This window comes from Scyliorhinus canicula, chromosome 1, assembly GCF_902713615.1.
Source record: "Scyliorhinus canicula chromosome 1, sScyCan1.1, whole genome shotgun sequence".
Lineage (NCBI taxonomy): Eukaryota > Metazoa > Chordata > Chondrichthyes > Carcharhiniformes > Scyliorhinidae > Scyliorhinus > Scyliorhinus canicula.
Genome location: NC_052146.1, coordinates 239,969,175 through 239,985,289, shown reverse-complemented (window position 1 = coordinate 239,985,289; position 16,115 = coordinate 239,969,175). Strand labels below are relative to the sequence as shown.

General features: G+C 43.7%; 1 protein-coding gene across 1 annotated transcript in view; it reads left to right on the top strand.

Moving 5' to 3' along the window:
- Window positions 1-1,403: 1,403 nt before the first annotated feature.
- Window positions 1,404-16,115, top strand: part of erlec1 (endoplasmic reticulum lectin 1) — a 32,128-nt gene continuing 17,416 nt past the window's right edge. The window contains 6 exon segments of the mRNA XM_038810164.1: window positions 1,404-1,705; window positions 7,235-7,339; window positions 12,350-12,373; window positions 12,375-12,431; window positions 15,211-15,288; window positions 15,375-15,438. Coding sequence (XP_038666092.1) covers window positions 1,565-1,705; window positions 7,235-7,339; window positions 12,350-12,373; window positions 12,375-12,431; window positions 15,211-15,288; window positions 15,375-15,438 — 469 coding nt within the window. The 5' untranslated portion in view covers window positions 1,404-1,564.

Below are 16,115 nucleotides of genomic sequence, written 5' to 3'. Positions count from 1 at the left end.
TGCGCGCGAGAGGGCGGGCGAGGGAGGGATATTTGCCTAGAGGGATTGTGTTGTAAATAATTTAAAAATTAGTAGGGGTAAATGTCTGTATGGAAAAACTCTTTCAATAAAATTATTTTTAAAAAAAACAAGTGATTAAGTCGTTACAGATCCAGAGATAGAGTACCGACAGAGTACCCTTCGCGTCCAGTACTTTCCCGGAGCGGAGTAACTACGACATCTCCTTCGTAGCCTTCAACATGTCATCGATGAAGATGAACATCTTGCCAAGGTCATCCCCACACCCCCACTACTTGCCTTCAAACAATCGCGCAACCTCAAACAAACCATTGTTTGCAGCAAACTACCCAGCCTTCAGAACAGTGACCACGACACCACACAACCCTGCCATGGCAATCTCTCAAGACGTGCCAGATCATCGACATGGATACCACCATTACACGTGAGAACACCACCCACCGGGTACACGGCACATACTCGTGTGACTCGGCCAACGTTGTCTACCTCATACGCTGCAGGAAAGGATGTCCCGAAGCTTGGTACATTGGCGAGACCAAGACGCTGTGACAACGAATGAATGGACATCGCGCGACAATCACCAGGCAGGAATGTTCCCTTCCAGTCGGGGAACACTTCAGCAGTCAAGGGCATTCAGCCTCTGATCTCCAGGTAAGCGTTCTCCAAGGCGGCCTTCAGGACGCATGACAACGCAGAATTGCCGAGCAGAAACTTATAGCCAAGTTCCGCACACATGAGTGTGGCCTCAACCGGGACCTGGGATTCATGTCGCATTACATTCATCCCCCACCATCTGGCCTGGGCTTGCGAAATCCTACCAACTGTCATGGTTTGAGACAATTCACACCTCTTTAACCTGGGGTTACCCCTATCTCTGGATCTGTAACGACTTACTCACCTGCTAATGCTCGCATTCTAAGCATTGTCTGGCAGCTTTGACTTTGTCTATATATATGTTTCTGGAACATACCTCTTCATTCATCTGAGGAAGGAGCACTGTTCTGAAAGCTAGTGTTTGAAACAAACCTGTTGGGACTTTAACCTGGTGTTGTAAGACTTCTTACTGTGCTCACCCTAGTCCAACGCCGGCATCTCCACATCCTATTACTAAGCCAGTTTGGGATGTGTTGGTGGGGTTAGGTGAGGAGGAGGTTCTTGTGGGACATAAAGACCAGCATTAATCTGCTGAGCACATGGTGTTTCTGTGCTGGAGACTCTCCAGGTGGTGCGATAAGATGCACTGATTCCACCAGCACTGACTCGCAGAGGTGTCTGGAACGCGTTTGGTTCGCGATGTTTAGCCCCGGCCGCCGTCGGTCGGCGGCACCTGTGTTTGCGCTATCCTGGATCCGGGCTGTCTGACCCCGGAAGTGCTATTGCTGCAACCTACCGGAAGTAGACGTGGCAGATGGAGCGTTTTCTGAAGGCGATGAAGCTGGGGCAGTGCAGCCGGCTCCGGGGCGCCGGCCTCCAGTCTCAGCAGCGGCATTAGTTTGACATCGGAGGGGCCGCGGCGAAGGTGGGAAGTGTGCCGGTTGAAGTCAGGATGTTGTGTAAAGGGTTGCCGGCCGTGCCCGCCTTGCTGCTGGTTTATGCTGTTGTGAAGCTGAGCTGGAGCAGGACAGCCCCTGTGTTAAGCGACGATGTCCCGTTCAGGATAACATGGCCCGGGGCCGAATTCACACTGGTCAGTACATCAGGCACATAACTGGGAATTAAATAACAAATCTCCAGAACCCCGCTACCTGCAATCCTGGGGAAAATCACAGGACATTACAGCAAATCGTAGAACACTTTTGATAGTTATAATAATTATTGCACATGGAGGGAAAAGATTACTTCTGATAGTCAAGAATAATCCAATTGGATAGTAGTGATTAATGTAGTGAAGTTCCCCAGGAATTAGTTTTGAGACCCATCCTGATATATATATATATATATTTTGATCTGGACCTGGGTGTACGGGGCACACTTTCAAAATTTACAGATGATACAAAACTTGGAAGCATTGTGAAAGGGGATAGTGTAGAAATTAAAAAGGACGTAAACAAGGTGCTGGAATTTGTGTAAGACACTAGTTCAACCTCAGCTGGAATGAGTATTGCATCCTTTTGTTGGTGTCACACTTCAGCGAAAAAATGAAATTGGAGAGTGCAGAAAGGATTCATGAGAATGGGTTTCAGGGATGAGGAGCTTCAATTATGCAGATAGATTGGAGAATTTGGGATGCCTTGCAGAAAAGAAAGATGAGTGAGATTTGATCGAGATAATCAAAATCTTGAGATAATCAAAATCTTGAGTCTGGACAGTCGATAAGGAGAAACTGAGGATTGAAAACAAGAGGACACAGATTTGGCAAAGTAAAAACAGCACGAGGACAAATGTTTTCACGCAATGAGTGGTTATAGCCTGGAATGCTCTGTCTGAAAGTATGGTGGAGGTAGGTTCAGTCAAGGCATTCAAAAGGCAATTGGACCCTTAACTGAAAGAAAAGAATGTTCCGCTTTACGGGGAGAATGGCACAAGGTGAATTGCTCATTAGCAGAGCCGGTGCTGACATGATGGAAAAAATGGCTGCCTCCTAAGCTGTAACAATTGTGGGATTCTGTGATAATGAGGTATTTAGTTATACTCTCAATTGCTGTGGGAAAACAGGGTACTGTAAGGATGGGCACGTCTGCTGACCAATGGTGGCATAGTTGGATTTGGGAGGTCATGTGCTGAAACATCTTACAAAAATGTTTGACCAGATTCGGTAACCTTGATACAGCTTGACATTGCCACTTGGCTTGAGTGATGGGCAGCTTTTGATTGGCACTGGATTTGGTGTTTACTCGTAACATGGGTGCAGTGTGTGAATGTGCAAAACAACACAATGGTTGAAGCATTATAATTATTGGATGTTTCCAGCAAAGTATAATGCACTACTAATAGTGATGCTAGCTTGTGTTTTCCTGGTCATCATCAGAAATTTGTTAATCGTTGATTGTGACACACAGGCATAACCGTGCAGTTGGCAGGCCATCGGAAGACATTCTGTGGCCAATGTAAAGAAAACAAAAAGAAATTATGTGATTGCTAACTAGTAACTATACTGTTGGATTATTATATTAATTATATGTTTATATTTTTCCAGTTCTTCCTATAGCTTCTCTAGCGACCTAACCAGTGCTCCTGTGGAACACTGGGGAATAATGTCTTCTGTAATCCGCACAATGTTTATTGCATCATAAGATGGTTTTTCAATTTTCTGTCAGGCTGTTTGTAGATATTGTGCAAATTCAAACTGGTTTGAATCAGGATCTTGTGTGCTCAGTAATCTTGAATTATATCATTAGTTTTACATTGTAGAGTGATTTTGTAACAGCAGCCTTAAAGACCTTGAGTTTTGCTCTAGAAAGAATTGTGAAACGAATAACCATGACAGACCTTAGATGAAAACTCAAGTATAGGATAACAGGAAATGTGAGTCTGCAGTTACTTGAAAGTTTTTATAGAGATTAAAGATACAGTCACCGGCAGCACTCGCAGCGCCAGGGACCAGAGTTTGATTCCAGCCTTGAGTGACTGTCTGTGTGGAGATTGTATGTACTCTCCGTGTCTGCGTGGGTTTTCTCCGGGTGCCCCGGTTTCCTCCCAAAGATGTGCAGGTTAGGTGGATTGGCCATGCTAAATTGCCCCTTCATATCCAAAGGTTAGCTGAGGTTGTGCGGATAGGGTGGGGGAGTCACCCTGGGCAGGTTGCTCTTTCAGAGGGTCAGTGCAGACTTGATGGGTCAAATGGCGGCCTCCTGCACTGTAGGGATTCTATAATTCTATAAATTTGGTTACCATCTCGGATGTAACAAAGGGCAGCACGGTAGCACAGTGGTTAGCATGGTTGCTTCAGAGCACCAGGATCCCAGGGTCGATTTCCAGCTTGGGTCACTGTCTGTGCAGAGTCTGCACGTTCTTCCTGTGTCTGCGTGGGTTTCCTCCGGGTGCTCCGGTTTCCTCCCACAGTCCAAAGATGTGCAGGTTAGGTGGATTTGCCATTCTAAGTTGCCCTTTGTGTCCAAAAAGGTTAGGTGGGGTTACTGGGTTACGGGGATTGGGTGGAAGTCTGGGGCTTAATTGGGGTGCTCTTTCCAAGGGCCAACTCGATGGGTCGAATAGCCTCCTTCTGCTACGTAAATTCTATGTTCTATTTGCAACAAAAAGATACAAATTGAAGGAGGCCCGTTTATAAGCGGTACATAAGCGGGTCCTCGCTGCCGTGAGGCAGCATTACTAATGACAGCGCCACCGTACCGCCCTACGTTTTTTTGTATTTAGAGCTAGTTAAGAGCTGGGAAATTTGACTAAATAGCTTAGACTATATAAATTAATTGTTAATCACTAATAATAACAAACAAATAAAATCCTTAATTAAATATAAAAATTGGGCAGGTCATGTGTTGAACCAGAGTAATGTGAAACTTGCTGGAGACTAGTTCGAAACTGAGCAACAATATTCTTCAATGTCTGCAACTCCCAAGAGATGGTTAGCTGCACATTTTTCTTTTCAGGAGCCACTTGTGTTAGGTAGCTTTGATTTGATCACGTGCGGGAGAATGTAACTGAAAATTAGGCTGTTATGAGGACCCAAGATGCAATGATGGGAAAACCTCAGTCTTTGACCATGTTTAACAGGCATGAAGTACTTTCTACCTTTCTGGTTAAGAACAAAGACTGCAGGGAGGATTTGCACTTTGACCACATCACTATGTGGTACAAGAAGCCGTTTGTCTGGGCGTTGGGGGGTAAAAATGTATGTGGTAGATGTAGAGGATAGTATAGTCACGTGGATGTATACTGTTCTCTGTAGGCACAGGCCACAGTCCGGAATTTGTGTTGGGTGCCAGGGTGAAAGATAATGGGCGGCATTCTCCCCTACCCGACGGGGCGGGGGGCCCCGGCGTAGGGGAGTGGCGCCAACCACTCTCCGCACCTTTGGGGGCTAGGCCCGCGCCAGAGCGGTTGGCACCACGTCGACTGGCACGAAAACCGGCACCAGCGGCCTTTCAGGCCCGGCGCCGGTTCGCGCATACGCGCTGGGGGATTCTCTTCTGCCTCCGCCATTGCAGAGGCCGTGGCGGCGGCGGAAGAGAAAGAGTGCCCCCACGGCACTGGCCTGCCACCGGCATTGGTGGGCCCCGATCGCGGGCCTGGCCACCGTGGGGGAAACCCCCCCCCCCGGAGTCCGATCACCCCGCGCCCACCCCGGGGGCCCGCTTGCGCCGCCGATCCCGCTGCCACCAGAGGTGGTTCAAACCTCGGCGGCGGGAGAGGCCTCCCAGCGACGGGACTTCGGCCCATCGCGGGCCGGAGAATCGCCGCAGGGGGCTCGCCGCTCGACGTGGCGCAATTCCCGCCCCCGCCAATTCCCTGGTGGCGAAGAATTTCTGCCACGGCGGCGGGATTTTCGGCGACCGCGGGCGATTCTCCGACCCTGCGTGGGTTTGGAGAATTTCGGCCATTATCTTTATTTGCACAAGTAGGCTTATATTAACACTGCAATGAAGTTAGTGTGAAAAGCCCCCAGTCACCACATTCTGGCACCTGTTTGGTCACTCTGAGGGAGAATTCAGAATGTCCAAATTACCTAACAGCATGTCTTTCGGGACTTGTGGGAGGAAACCCACGCAGACATGGGGAGAACATGCAGACTCCGCACAGACAATGACCCAAGGCCGAAATCTAACCTGGGCCCTGGTGCTATGAAGCAACAGTGCTAACCACTCTGCAAAACAAAAAAAGAACATTGGGCATGAGGAGCAGAATCCAAATAGGAATGACGACATGTAGAACGAGGAAACAGGTTTCGGTGAGGGAGTTTGAGAATTCAGGGCCCAAGGCAAGACCTTAACGGCAATAATCTCTGGATTACTAACTGAGCCATTTACAAATTGACATGGAATCAAACCGATCAGATAATTGAATACGTAGCTCAAAGGATGGAGTTGAAGACGGTTTTCTTCATGGAGCACTGCGATCACTGGCAAGTTTAATAATTAGGACTGTATTTTTGGCTTTAAACTAAATTGTGGGCATAGAGTAGTGGTATGGGGAAATGTATAAATTTGTAAAGTCAAGGATGCAGAGCAGTGTCATGGTTTGGGTAAAATAAGCAGCGTGCGACCAAAAGGAACAATATTTAATGATGAGGGTGCATTCATTCATACGGTCAAATCAGGGATATTGGTTAAAAGATTAAATTAAAGGTGCTTCATCTGAATGCACAAAATATCTGTAAATTGAAGGTAGAAGAACTGATGACATAAATAGAAGTAAGCAAATTTGGTGTCATAGCCATGGCAGAGGCGACCGTTGGTAACTAAATATTCAAGCGTACTTGACTAGAAGACAGTCAAAATGAAGTGGAAATGGCGAGGTAGCCCGATAATAAAAATAACAAGTCAGGAATGAGGGAAGGATCTTGACTCAGAATTCCTGGGATGGCGGAGAGACTGAGTCGGTTAGGATTGTATTCGCTGGAGTCCAGAAGAATTAGGGGGGATCTCATAGAAACCTATGAAATCCTAACCGAACTAGACAGAGTAGATGCAAGAAGGATGTTCCAATGGTGGGGGTGTCCAGAACCAGGTGTCAAAGTTTGAGGATATGGGACGAGAAGTTTCCTCACCCTGATGGTGGTGAGCCTGTGAAATACATTCCCACAAGTAGTAGTTTGGGCCAAAACATTATGTTTTCAAGAAGAAGTTAGATATTGCACTTGGGGCGAAGGAGGTTAAAGGATATTGGGGGAAAGTGTGATTAGGCTATTGAATTGGATGACCAGCCATGATCATGATGAATGGCAGAACAGGCTCAAAGGGCTGAATGGCCTCCTCCTGCTCCTATATTGTTTTGTTTCTATGTTCTTTTCCGATGACATTGTGGTCTTTGGCTGTGAAATTAATATCCCATGGCAGTGTTAATTATTATCTTATACTTCATGAACATAAAAATAAGTATGTGTAGGTGAATCACCTTAATTGGGTATAGTTTGCGTTCGAATGGTGGAAGTGCCCCCAACAATATTGTATTCCTGTTCTCTGCTGTAAAGTTGAGGTTTTGCTTGTAGGTGTTAGCATGTAGCAAGGAAAAGTTTAAGGTGTACAGTGCAATATTCTACTTGTAAAAATGTAGATGGTCATGAAACATAATTGTTATTAATTATGTATTTTGTTTTCAGCCATCCACAGGGGGCCTGTATAGACCTGATGACTACATAATTATCACTACAGTGCATAATGAAAGATACAAATGTATGTTGCCATCAATTGGAAATGGAGACCAGGTAAGCCTATGATTTATGTTTTAATCTTTTTGCAAATGCTCTCTATGATAGCTTTGTAATGTGATGATCATGTATTACCTAACATTGTATAAATGTATTTATTTAACATTCATTTGTTTGTGCAAAGCCACTGATATAATCATCCTTGGTTAAAAACAATCCCTTTTGTGTAAGGAAGGACCTTTTTAAGAATGCTTTGTGAATACTCTTTAGCTCAATTTGCATAAATTGGGAGTAGACAACAAGCAGTAAAAAATTAATTTTCTTCATTGTAATATAAAGCACCGTTTATATTAGCCATTCTGAACAGTTACACTTCACAGCTATAGTGTTGCCCTTCTCATAAATCCATCTTTAGTCGTTTCACCAGGAGGAGGAATAAAGTAATGGGCAGTAAAGGCATTTACTAGCATCTGACTCCAAATAATGTCAACATAAAAGAGTTACTCCAGTTTTGTGACAATATTTACTCTAACCTCAGTCCTACAGTGTCTCAGGTGGTAAAGGCACTGAGTAGCTGAGTCATGCACACCAGTTAAATCATTGATCCCTAGTAAGTGCTCAGCCAGCTGAAGCATGCTGCTGTACCAAAGTATAGCCAGAGCATGTCCAGAAATGGGTTCTCTTTTGAATCCTGCACCCATGCCTATGGGGTACTTTAAGGATATAAACAAAACCCCCTCTACATGTGGACCTACCAGGCTACACAGTCAGCTTCTACTTGTGCAGCACAGACACAACAGGCTGAATGATCTGCTCTTGCGCTGTAACCATTCCATAATATATGCTGACCACTCCCAACTCCACATCTCCACCACCTCATTCAACTCCTTCACTACCTCAACACTGCCAAACTGGAAGTTCATGTTTAGCACGATAGTATAATAGTAAACACAGTTGCTTCACAGCTCCAGGGTCCGATTCCCGGCTTGGGTCACTGTCTGTGCGGAGTCTGCACATTCTCCCCGGGTCTATGTGGGTTTCCTCCGGGTCCTCTGGTTTCCTCCCACAGTCCAAAGATGTGCAGTTTAGGTGGATTGGCCATGATAAATTGCCCTTAGTGTCCAAAAGGGTCAGGTGGGGTTATGGGGATGAGGTGGAAGCATGGGCTTAAGTTGGGTGCTCTTTCCAAGGGGTGGTGCGGACTAGATGGGCCGAATGGCCTCCTACTAAAATGTAAGTTCTATGATTCTTTGATTCTATGATTCAACATTCATTCGTGGGTTGAACTGCAAATTCCTCCAGTTAAACATTGAAAACATTGAAACTATCGACTTGTGCTCCCTCCACAAGCTGTTTTCCTTGCCACCAATGTCTTCCCTTTCCCCAGCCACACTCGGGTTGAAGTAACTGTTCACAGCTACATTGGTCTATTTGATCTCAAATTGAACTTCCAACCCTGTTCAAAAGATCATTTAGTTCCATTTGACACTGAAGCCTTTTATTTATGTATTTGCTACCTCTACACTGATTATTCCAATGCTGTCCTAGTTGACCGTGCATCACCTAGCTTCCATAACATTAGCTTATTCAAAACTCTACTGCCTTTATCCTATCACCCATCAAGTACCACTCACCTATCTCTCCTGTCCTTACTGACCTATGTTAGCTCCTGGTCCACCAGTACCTCAAATTGAATATTATAATCCACATGGATTATACGGTCTACCCCACTTTGGTTCTCTCCCCCACCCACCCCCACACCCCGAGAAAATCTATAAGTGGATTACATTGTGAAAGGTCCCTGAAATCCGATTTGGTTTTGTTTCTTCATGATGTTACAAAATCCAATTTAACTGAACTTTGAGTGCAGAGTCCCAAGAAATCTCAGACCTCCGCACAGGCTGGGAGCCGGCTGCATACGAGCAGATTAATGCTTTTTGGGGCCCAGTACACTTGTGCCTCAAGAAACAGCACAAAAGCCCAGGTCAGGTAACCGGGAGCAGAGCAATATGGTAGATGTTCCAGACACAGGACAAAGAGGATGGGACAGGGAGAGATACCAAGAAGTGAACTAGACAGTGGACAAGGGAGAATCCCCAGAAGTGAGCCAGTCAGTGGACAAGGGAGAGGGCACAGGGAGCACTTCCAGAAAGAAGAGTCCCAGGTAAGAGACAGAGACAGGAAATGAAGATAACTCCCAATTAAATTAAGATAAAAAGAAACAAGCAGAGAAATGGGCTCCAGTTAGAGAAAGGGCTGCGGGGGAACAGACTTTCAATAAAGTGGGTTCAGGAGAAGCCTTGATAACTAAAGCGGGCTGTTGGGATAAAGTGTTCTCCTTGGCACTGCCGAAGATCTGAAGTTGTGTCTGCAATTTGATGCTTGGGTGCATTGCCAGGAGCTATGGGGAATGGAATCTCAGAAAGTGAGATTGAAACCTGTGATTTCTGGTGTTGCTGAGGCAGGACAGAGTCTGGTAATGAAGAGAGCTCAGGAGTAACCCGGAAGATCTAAGAGGGCAGCCAAAGATTAATGACTTCATGCTGCTGGCCATTTGGGCAAAGGTACTCCTTTAGAGTAGTAGTATTCTGCTTTGTGTGACCAAAGCTTATGAGTTGATGTTTGAACCTTGTTGGAAATCCAGGAAAACAGAACCTCGGAAGGTGAGATTGAAACCCTGCGAAATGGGCCATCATTGAAGCTGCCTTAGTTGCAGCGTCTTTTGGAGAGAAAGCCAAGTCATGGGAAAGACAAACTTTCAGTAAGTTTGGTTGACTTGTGATGAATATAGAAATTTCAGATGTATTAAGTTATAAGTGTTTGGTGAAGTAAGGGTTAAAAGCCTGGGTTAAAGTGTGTTTGACTGCTGAAGTCATGTTTTTAAAGGAATCTTGGTTTGAAAGACAGCAAAGCTTTTAGGAACCTGTGTTGCAATTAACCATCATAAAAGCTTGGGCTAATGCAATTTTGTTTTGATTAAGGGGATTCCTGGGGAATTAAATCTATTTCAGCTTGGTGAGGTGATGTCATTGCTGGGTGGGGCTAAGGCATCAGACATTTTGAGAAAGAATTTTCAGTTGAATTCTGATATGGCTGAAGTGAGACCAAGTAATGCAGTTTGTTCTCACTGCAAGTTAGTTAAAAGGGATGAACTGTATTTAAAGTAGTGCAGACTTTCCTGAGGACAAGGGAGAGCTGAAACAAGCCAGTGAAAACGGCTTTTGAAAATATCCTGCCAGAGTTTCTGCAGGGATCGGACCAGAGTCAGATCTGTTCTGTAAAGCAGTGTCAAGCAATCTCACTATCAAAGAATAACTGTAAAGTAAGTATTACTCTGTGCCATTGGTAGATTGAGAGCTGAGATGGTTTATTTTCTTGTTTTAGTGGGAATAAAGTTAGCAAGTAAGGGTATTGTATTCACTGTGCTGAGTAGTATTGTTTAAGGAGTAATTGTGAGCTATTTTTGGTGTGATGTTAAAGATTTTGATGCTATGTTCTTAATAAGGCTTTGTTTTGAAATACCATATTTCAAAACAAAGCTTCATTACTAACATAGTATCAAAATCTTTAATATCACACCAAAATAGCTTCCAAGTACTCCTTAAACAATACTAAGCACAGTGGCTGGTTTAGCACAGGGCTAAAGAGCTGGCTTTTAAGGCAGGCCAGCAGCTCGGTTCAATTCCCGTACCAGCCTCCCCGAACAGGCGACAGAATGTGGCGACTCGGGGCTTTTCACAGTAACTTAATTTGACGCCTACTTGTGACAATAAGCGATTTTCATTTCAATTTTTCATTTCATATCCCTATTTCTTCGTGCAATCACTCTGGAATAAAGTGTCCTTTCCCCAGTCTTACAGAATTAAAAAAAATATTGGGAATTTGGTTGCAGTATCATAACCACTGTTGGGGTCTGGTCTGGATCTTAATAACTCTGTGTTATGGATGTCTCGGTAGGTTGTTAAGAATCCATGGAATCCGTTTTGGTTACATCTTACATTTATTGTGCACTGTGGTGTTTTTGACCATAGTTTGCCTGTTAATTCATATGTATCTCATAGTAATCCTGAATGCTAGAGTATAAGAAACTTATTGTAAATTGTTTTATTCTTCTGGACCTTGCATAGTAACATGTATTTGTTCAAAACCCCATGGAGTCTTGTAACCTTTGCTCACAGAACATCTGTCTTGAATCTCAAACTTTGTATACTTTAACAAACCATTATTGGTTCCTGACTGGATCTTGCCAACAACTTGGGAGGGATCTGGCCCAAGGACGCTTACAGTAATCAGAGACCCACAAATCAGTTACTACATTTTATCGTAATGACAACTGTGCATCTTTCAAAAACAAGTTAATTTATGGCTTAACTTGTTACTGCTCTAGACTGATATGGTAAAATACGTTGACACGGGTAGAAACGGAAAGATAATTGTGTCAAATCTGAATACATTTGGCAGCATTTTAATTACTATCTTTTGTGATGTTAAAGTACACCATAAACTGTTATAATTGTGCTGGCCTGCGGCACTGTAATCCTTTGTATTATGCAAGGCTAAGTAAAGAGCACATGCTGTTGAAATTTAGCATTTTTGTAACTGTCCCCGATGAGTGTGGAAGACAAAAGCTTTGACACATGTGTCTTTTTTCAGCAAAACTCAGTTTTGTACTACCAAGCCGGCCTAACAGAAAATATTTTTCTGTCAATGTTGTAGCACAGCATGTACTTCAGTCCAGTAGCCTATTGCAATCACTTAACTCCACAGAAATACTATTAATGCAGCAGAGATTTTCTAAATTTCTGAGTAGGTGAATATAACTAACATGGAACCAATTTGACTTTGGGGAAGCAATCTGGTAGAGTTGTGTTTACAATAGATGCAAAACATGCAATTCATTTTAAAATTGCAACATTATCCAATCCACAAATCACTGACCTATGACACATTGAGAGGTCTGTTTTCATTGTGTTTTCTTGAATGGCAACTGTCAGGGTGACTTTCCTAATCTGACTGAAATGGATTCTTTTCTGTGCCCAGTTACATTTTTCCTTTTATACATTATAGAATGAAGAACATGATTACAAAGGACATGGGCCCGGGGACTCTACTGGAACCACTCTTCAAACAGAGCAGTTGTTCTTACAGGGTAAAGTTGTTTTCAATTAATGAATTCACCGAATCTGTTTTGAATCGAACACCAGGGTAAATAATTTTCCTGGGCTAGACAATGCAGTGTTTGTGTTCTCCTTTCACAGGACAATTTTCTGATCAAATTTGGGATGGGGGTAGTGTTCTTTTGACTGGATACCAAGACTCTGCTTAAGTATTATGGTAATGAGGAAATTAATATCTAATCCTATTAAGAACAGTTTAGTATTTTTCCATAATGATATGGCTTGTAACCTGTGGTACTTTGCAGCCTCAACTATGGCTAACCATTCAGAAAACTGCAAATGATATAGGTAGAATATCATCCTACAGCACTGTATATTAACCAGGCTATAGATGTAAAGCATTCATCTGCTGGCTACTAATTTATTTCTATTTCATTTCACTTTCAAATTTTAGACTTTTTTCTCAATGATGTTTCCAAGGATAGTTAACATATTAACCATTTTTTGTCAGTGATGTATCATGCTATGTTTTTTTGTTTCTTTCATAAAACCTCCTCTTCAATGTCCAGTAGGAGCTTCACCTGGTAGTCACTGTAAAATCTATTCTGTTATTACTACTGGTCAATGATCCATTTACTGTTTAAGAAACATGAATTTTTACAGCCAAAGCAATAAATAGTAAAGTGATTAATGTACTGCCTTCCAAACCCAAGGATTATTGTGGTGGGGGCAAATATTATAACCAGAGAGACAAAGTACATAAACAAGGGATTTTAGTTTATTCTCTGGGTACACTAGTAACCTTTTGGGTTTTTTTTAAGGCAAACAACATTGTATTCTGTTATAGAAGCAAAATATTATGATACTGGAAATTTGAAATGAAAACAGACAACGCTGGATAAACTCAGCGGGTCTATCAATATCTGTGGAGAGAGAAACAGAGTTAATATTTTTGAGTAGGGGAGGCTGCAGTGGCATAGTGGTGTTATCGCTGGACAGGTAATCCAGAGACCCAGAGTCTAGGGACCCGGGTTCAAATCCCGCCATGGTAGATGGTGAAATTTGAATTTGATAAAAATCTGTAATTAAAAGTCTAAAAGGTGACCTTTTAGGGCAGCACAGTAGCATTGTGGATAGCATAATTGCTTCACAGCTACAGGGTCCCAGATTCGATTGCCGGCTTGGGTCACTGTCTGTGCGGAGTCTGCGCATCCTCCCCGTGTGTGCGTGGGTTTCCTCCGGGTACTCTGGGTTCCACCCACAGTCCAAAGATGTGCAGGTTAGGTGGATTGGCCATGATAAATTGCCCTTAGTGTCCAAAATTGCCCTCCGTGTTGGGTGGGGTGACTGGGTTATGGGGATAGGGTGGAGGTGTTGACCTCGGGTAGGATGCTCTTTCCAAGAGCCGGTGCAGACTCGATGGGCCGAGTGGCCTCCTTCTGCACTGTAAATTCTATGAATGAGTCCACGTGACCCTTCTACAGGATTTCTGGAGAAGGGGTTCATGTGGACTCGAAACATTAACCATGTTCCCTCTTCCACAGATGCTGCCAGATCTGCTGAGTTTATCCAGCATTTCTGTTTTTAATTCAGTCATAGAAGATTGTGTCTCACTTCTTAAAAATATTTTTAAAAAACTTTTGAAGTGTTTTAATTTCTTGATTTTGTGATTTGTACAATAATCAACAACCTCTGGGTTGCCACCTGACCAGAAACTGAATTGGACTAGCCATATAAATACTGTGGCCTGAAAGAGTTGGGTGGCACGGTAGCATAGCTTCACAGCTCCAGGGTCGCAGGTTCGATTCCCCGACTTTGGTCACGTCTGTGCGCAATCTGCACGTTCTCCCATGTCTAAGTGGGTTTAGGGCAGCACGGTAGGACAATGGTTCGCACTGTGCTTCACAGCGCCAGGGTCACGGGTTCGATTCCGCTTGGGTCACTGTCCGTACGGAGTCTTGCACGTTCTCCCTGTATCTGCATGGGTACTCCCAGTTTCCTCCCACAAGTCCTGAAAGACGTGCTGTTAAGTGAATTGAACATTCTGAATTCCCCCTCTGTGTACCCCGAACAGGCGAACTAGGAGATTTTCAGCAGTAACTTTGTTTGCAGTGTTACTGTAGACTATTGTGACACTAATAAAGATAATTAAAAAGGTAAGAGCCCAGGAATCTTTGCAACGAGTAACACGCCTCTGACTCCCCAAAGCCTATCATCATCTACAAGGCACAAGTCAGGAGTGTGATGGAACAATTCTACACTTGCCTGAATGAGTGCAGCTCCACCAACTCAAGAAGCTTGACACCATTCAGGACAAATCAGTGTGCTTGATTGGCACCCCTTACACAAATATTCACTCCCCTCCACACCGATGCACAGTAGCAGCAGTGCGTACCATGCTACAAGATGCACTGCAGTAATTCGCCAAAACCCCTTCCAAACTCATGACCAGTACCATCTCGAAGGTCATGGGCAGCAGATGCCTGGGAACACAACCACCTGGAAGTTCCCTTCCAAGTCTCTCACCATCCTAACTCGGAAATATATCAGCGTTCCTTTTCTTCGCTGGGTAAAAATCCAGGAACTCCCTCCCTAACAGCACGGTGGGTTCAAGAAGGCAACGCACAACCATCTTCTCAAAGGCAATTAGGGATGGGAAACAATTGCTGGCCTAGCCCAGCGGTGTGCACACCATGTAAAAATCAATTAACAAAAACTTAATGTTTGACTTGTATATATTTTTATAATCTTTGATTTGTGTGCAAATACCACTTGCTGAACTTTTCTAATCAAATTCTTTATGCACTGCAGATTGAATCTTACTGGACATATGAAGTGTGTCATGGGAAACACATTCGCCAATACCATGAGGAAAAAGAAACTGGCCAGGTACTGTGCCTCACTTTATCAGCCTGTAGTATTACCGACTTTTAAATGATTGCATTGCTAAGTTTTATATATCTTTGATTTAGCAGAAAGTTAACATTCAGGAATATTATCTTGGTTCCATGAACACGCCAGCTGATTCTGAGGCCAAAGGTAAGAAACAATGTCCATAAGATATAGGAGCAGAATTAGACCAGTCGGCCCATCGAGTCTTTCAGGGAGCACTGAATTTTCATTTAGGTGACACAATAGCTTCTTGAAGCATACTATTTTCAAACCTATCAAGAAGTGGTCTATATAATAATTAAGTGTAAGGCTCTTTACATTCAAAGAACAGCAGTTAAAAATAATCCATCACCACCAATGTGTTGTGTAACTTCATGGGCAGCGCGGTAGCACAAATGGATAGCACTGTGGTTTCACAGCGCCAGGATCCCAGATTCGATTCCCCGCTGGATCATTGTCTGTGCAGAATCTGCACGTTCTCTTCGTGTCTACGTGGGTTTCCTCCGGGTCCTCATGTTTCCTCCCACAGTCCAAAGATGTGCAGGTTAGGTGGATTTGCCATGATAAATGGCCCTTAGTGACCAAAAAGGTTAGGACAGGTTATTATGTTGCGGGGATAGGGTGAAAGTGAGGGCTTAAGTGGGTCGGTGCAGAATCGATGGGCCGAATGGCCTCCTGCACTGTATGTTCTATGTTGTATAAATGCACAACAACTTGTATTTATATAGCTCTTTTGATGTAGTAAAACATTGCAAGGTGCTTTACAGGAACACAATCAGACAAGAATTGACATGAGTGAAAGGAGGAGATGTTAGAACTGGTGA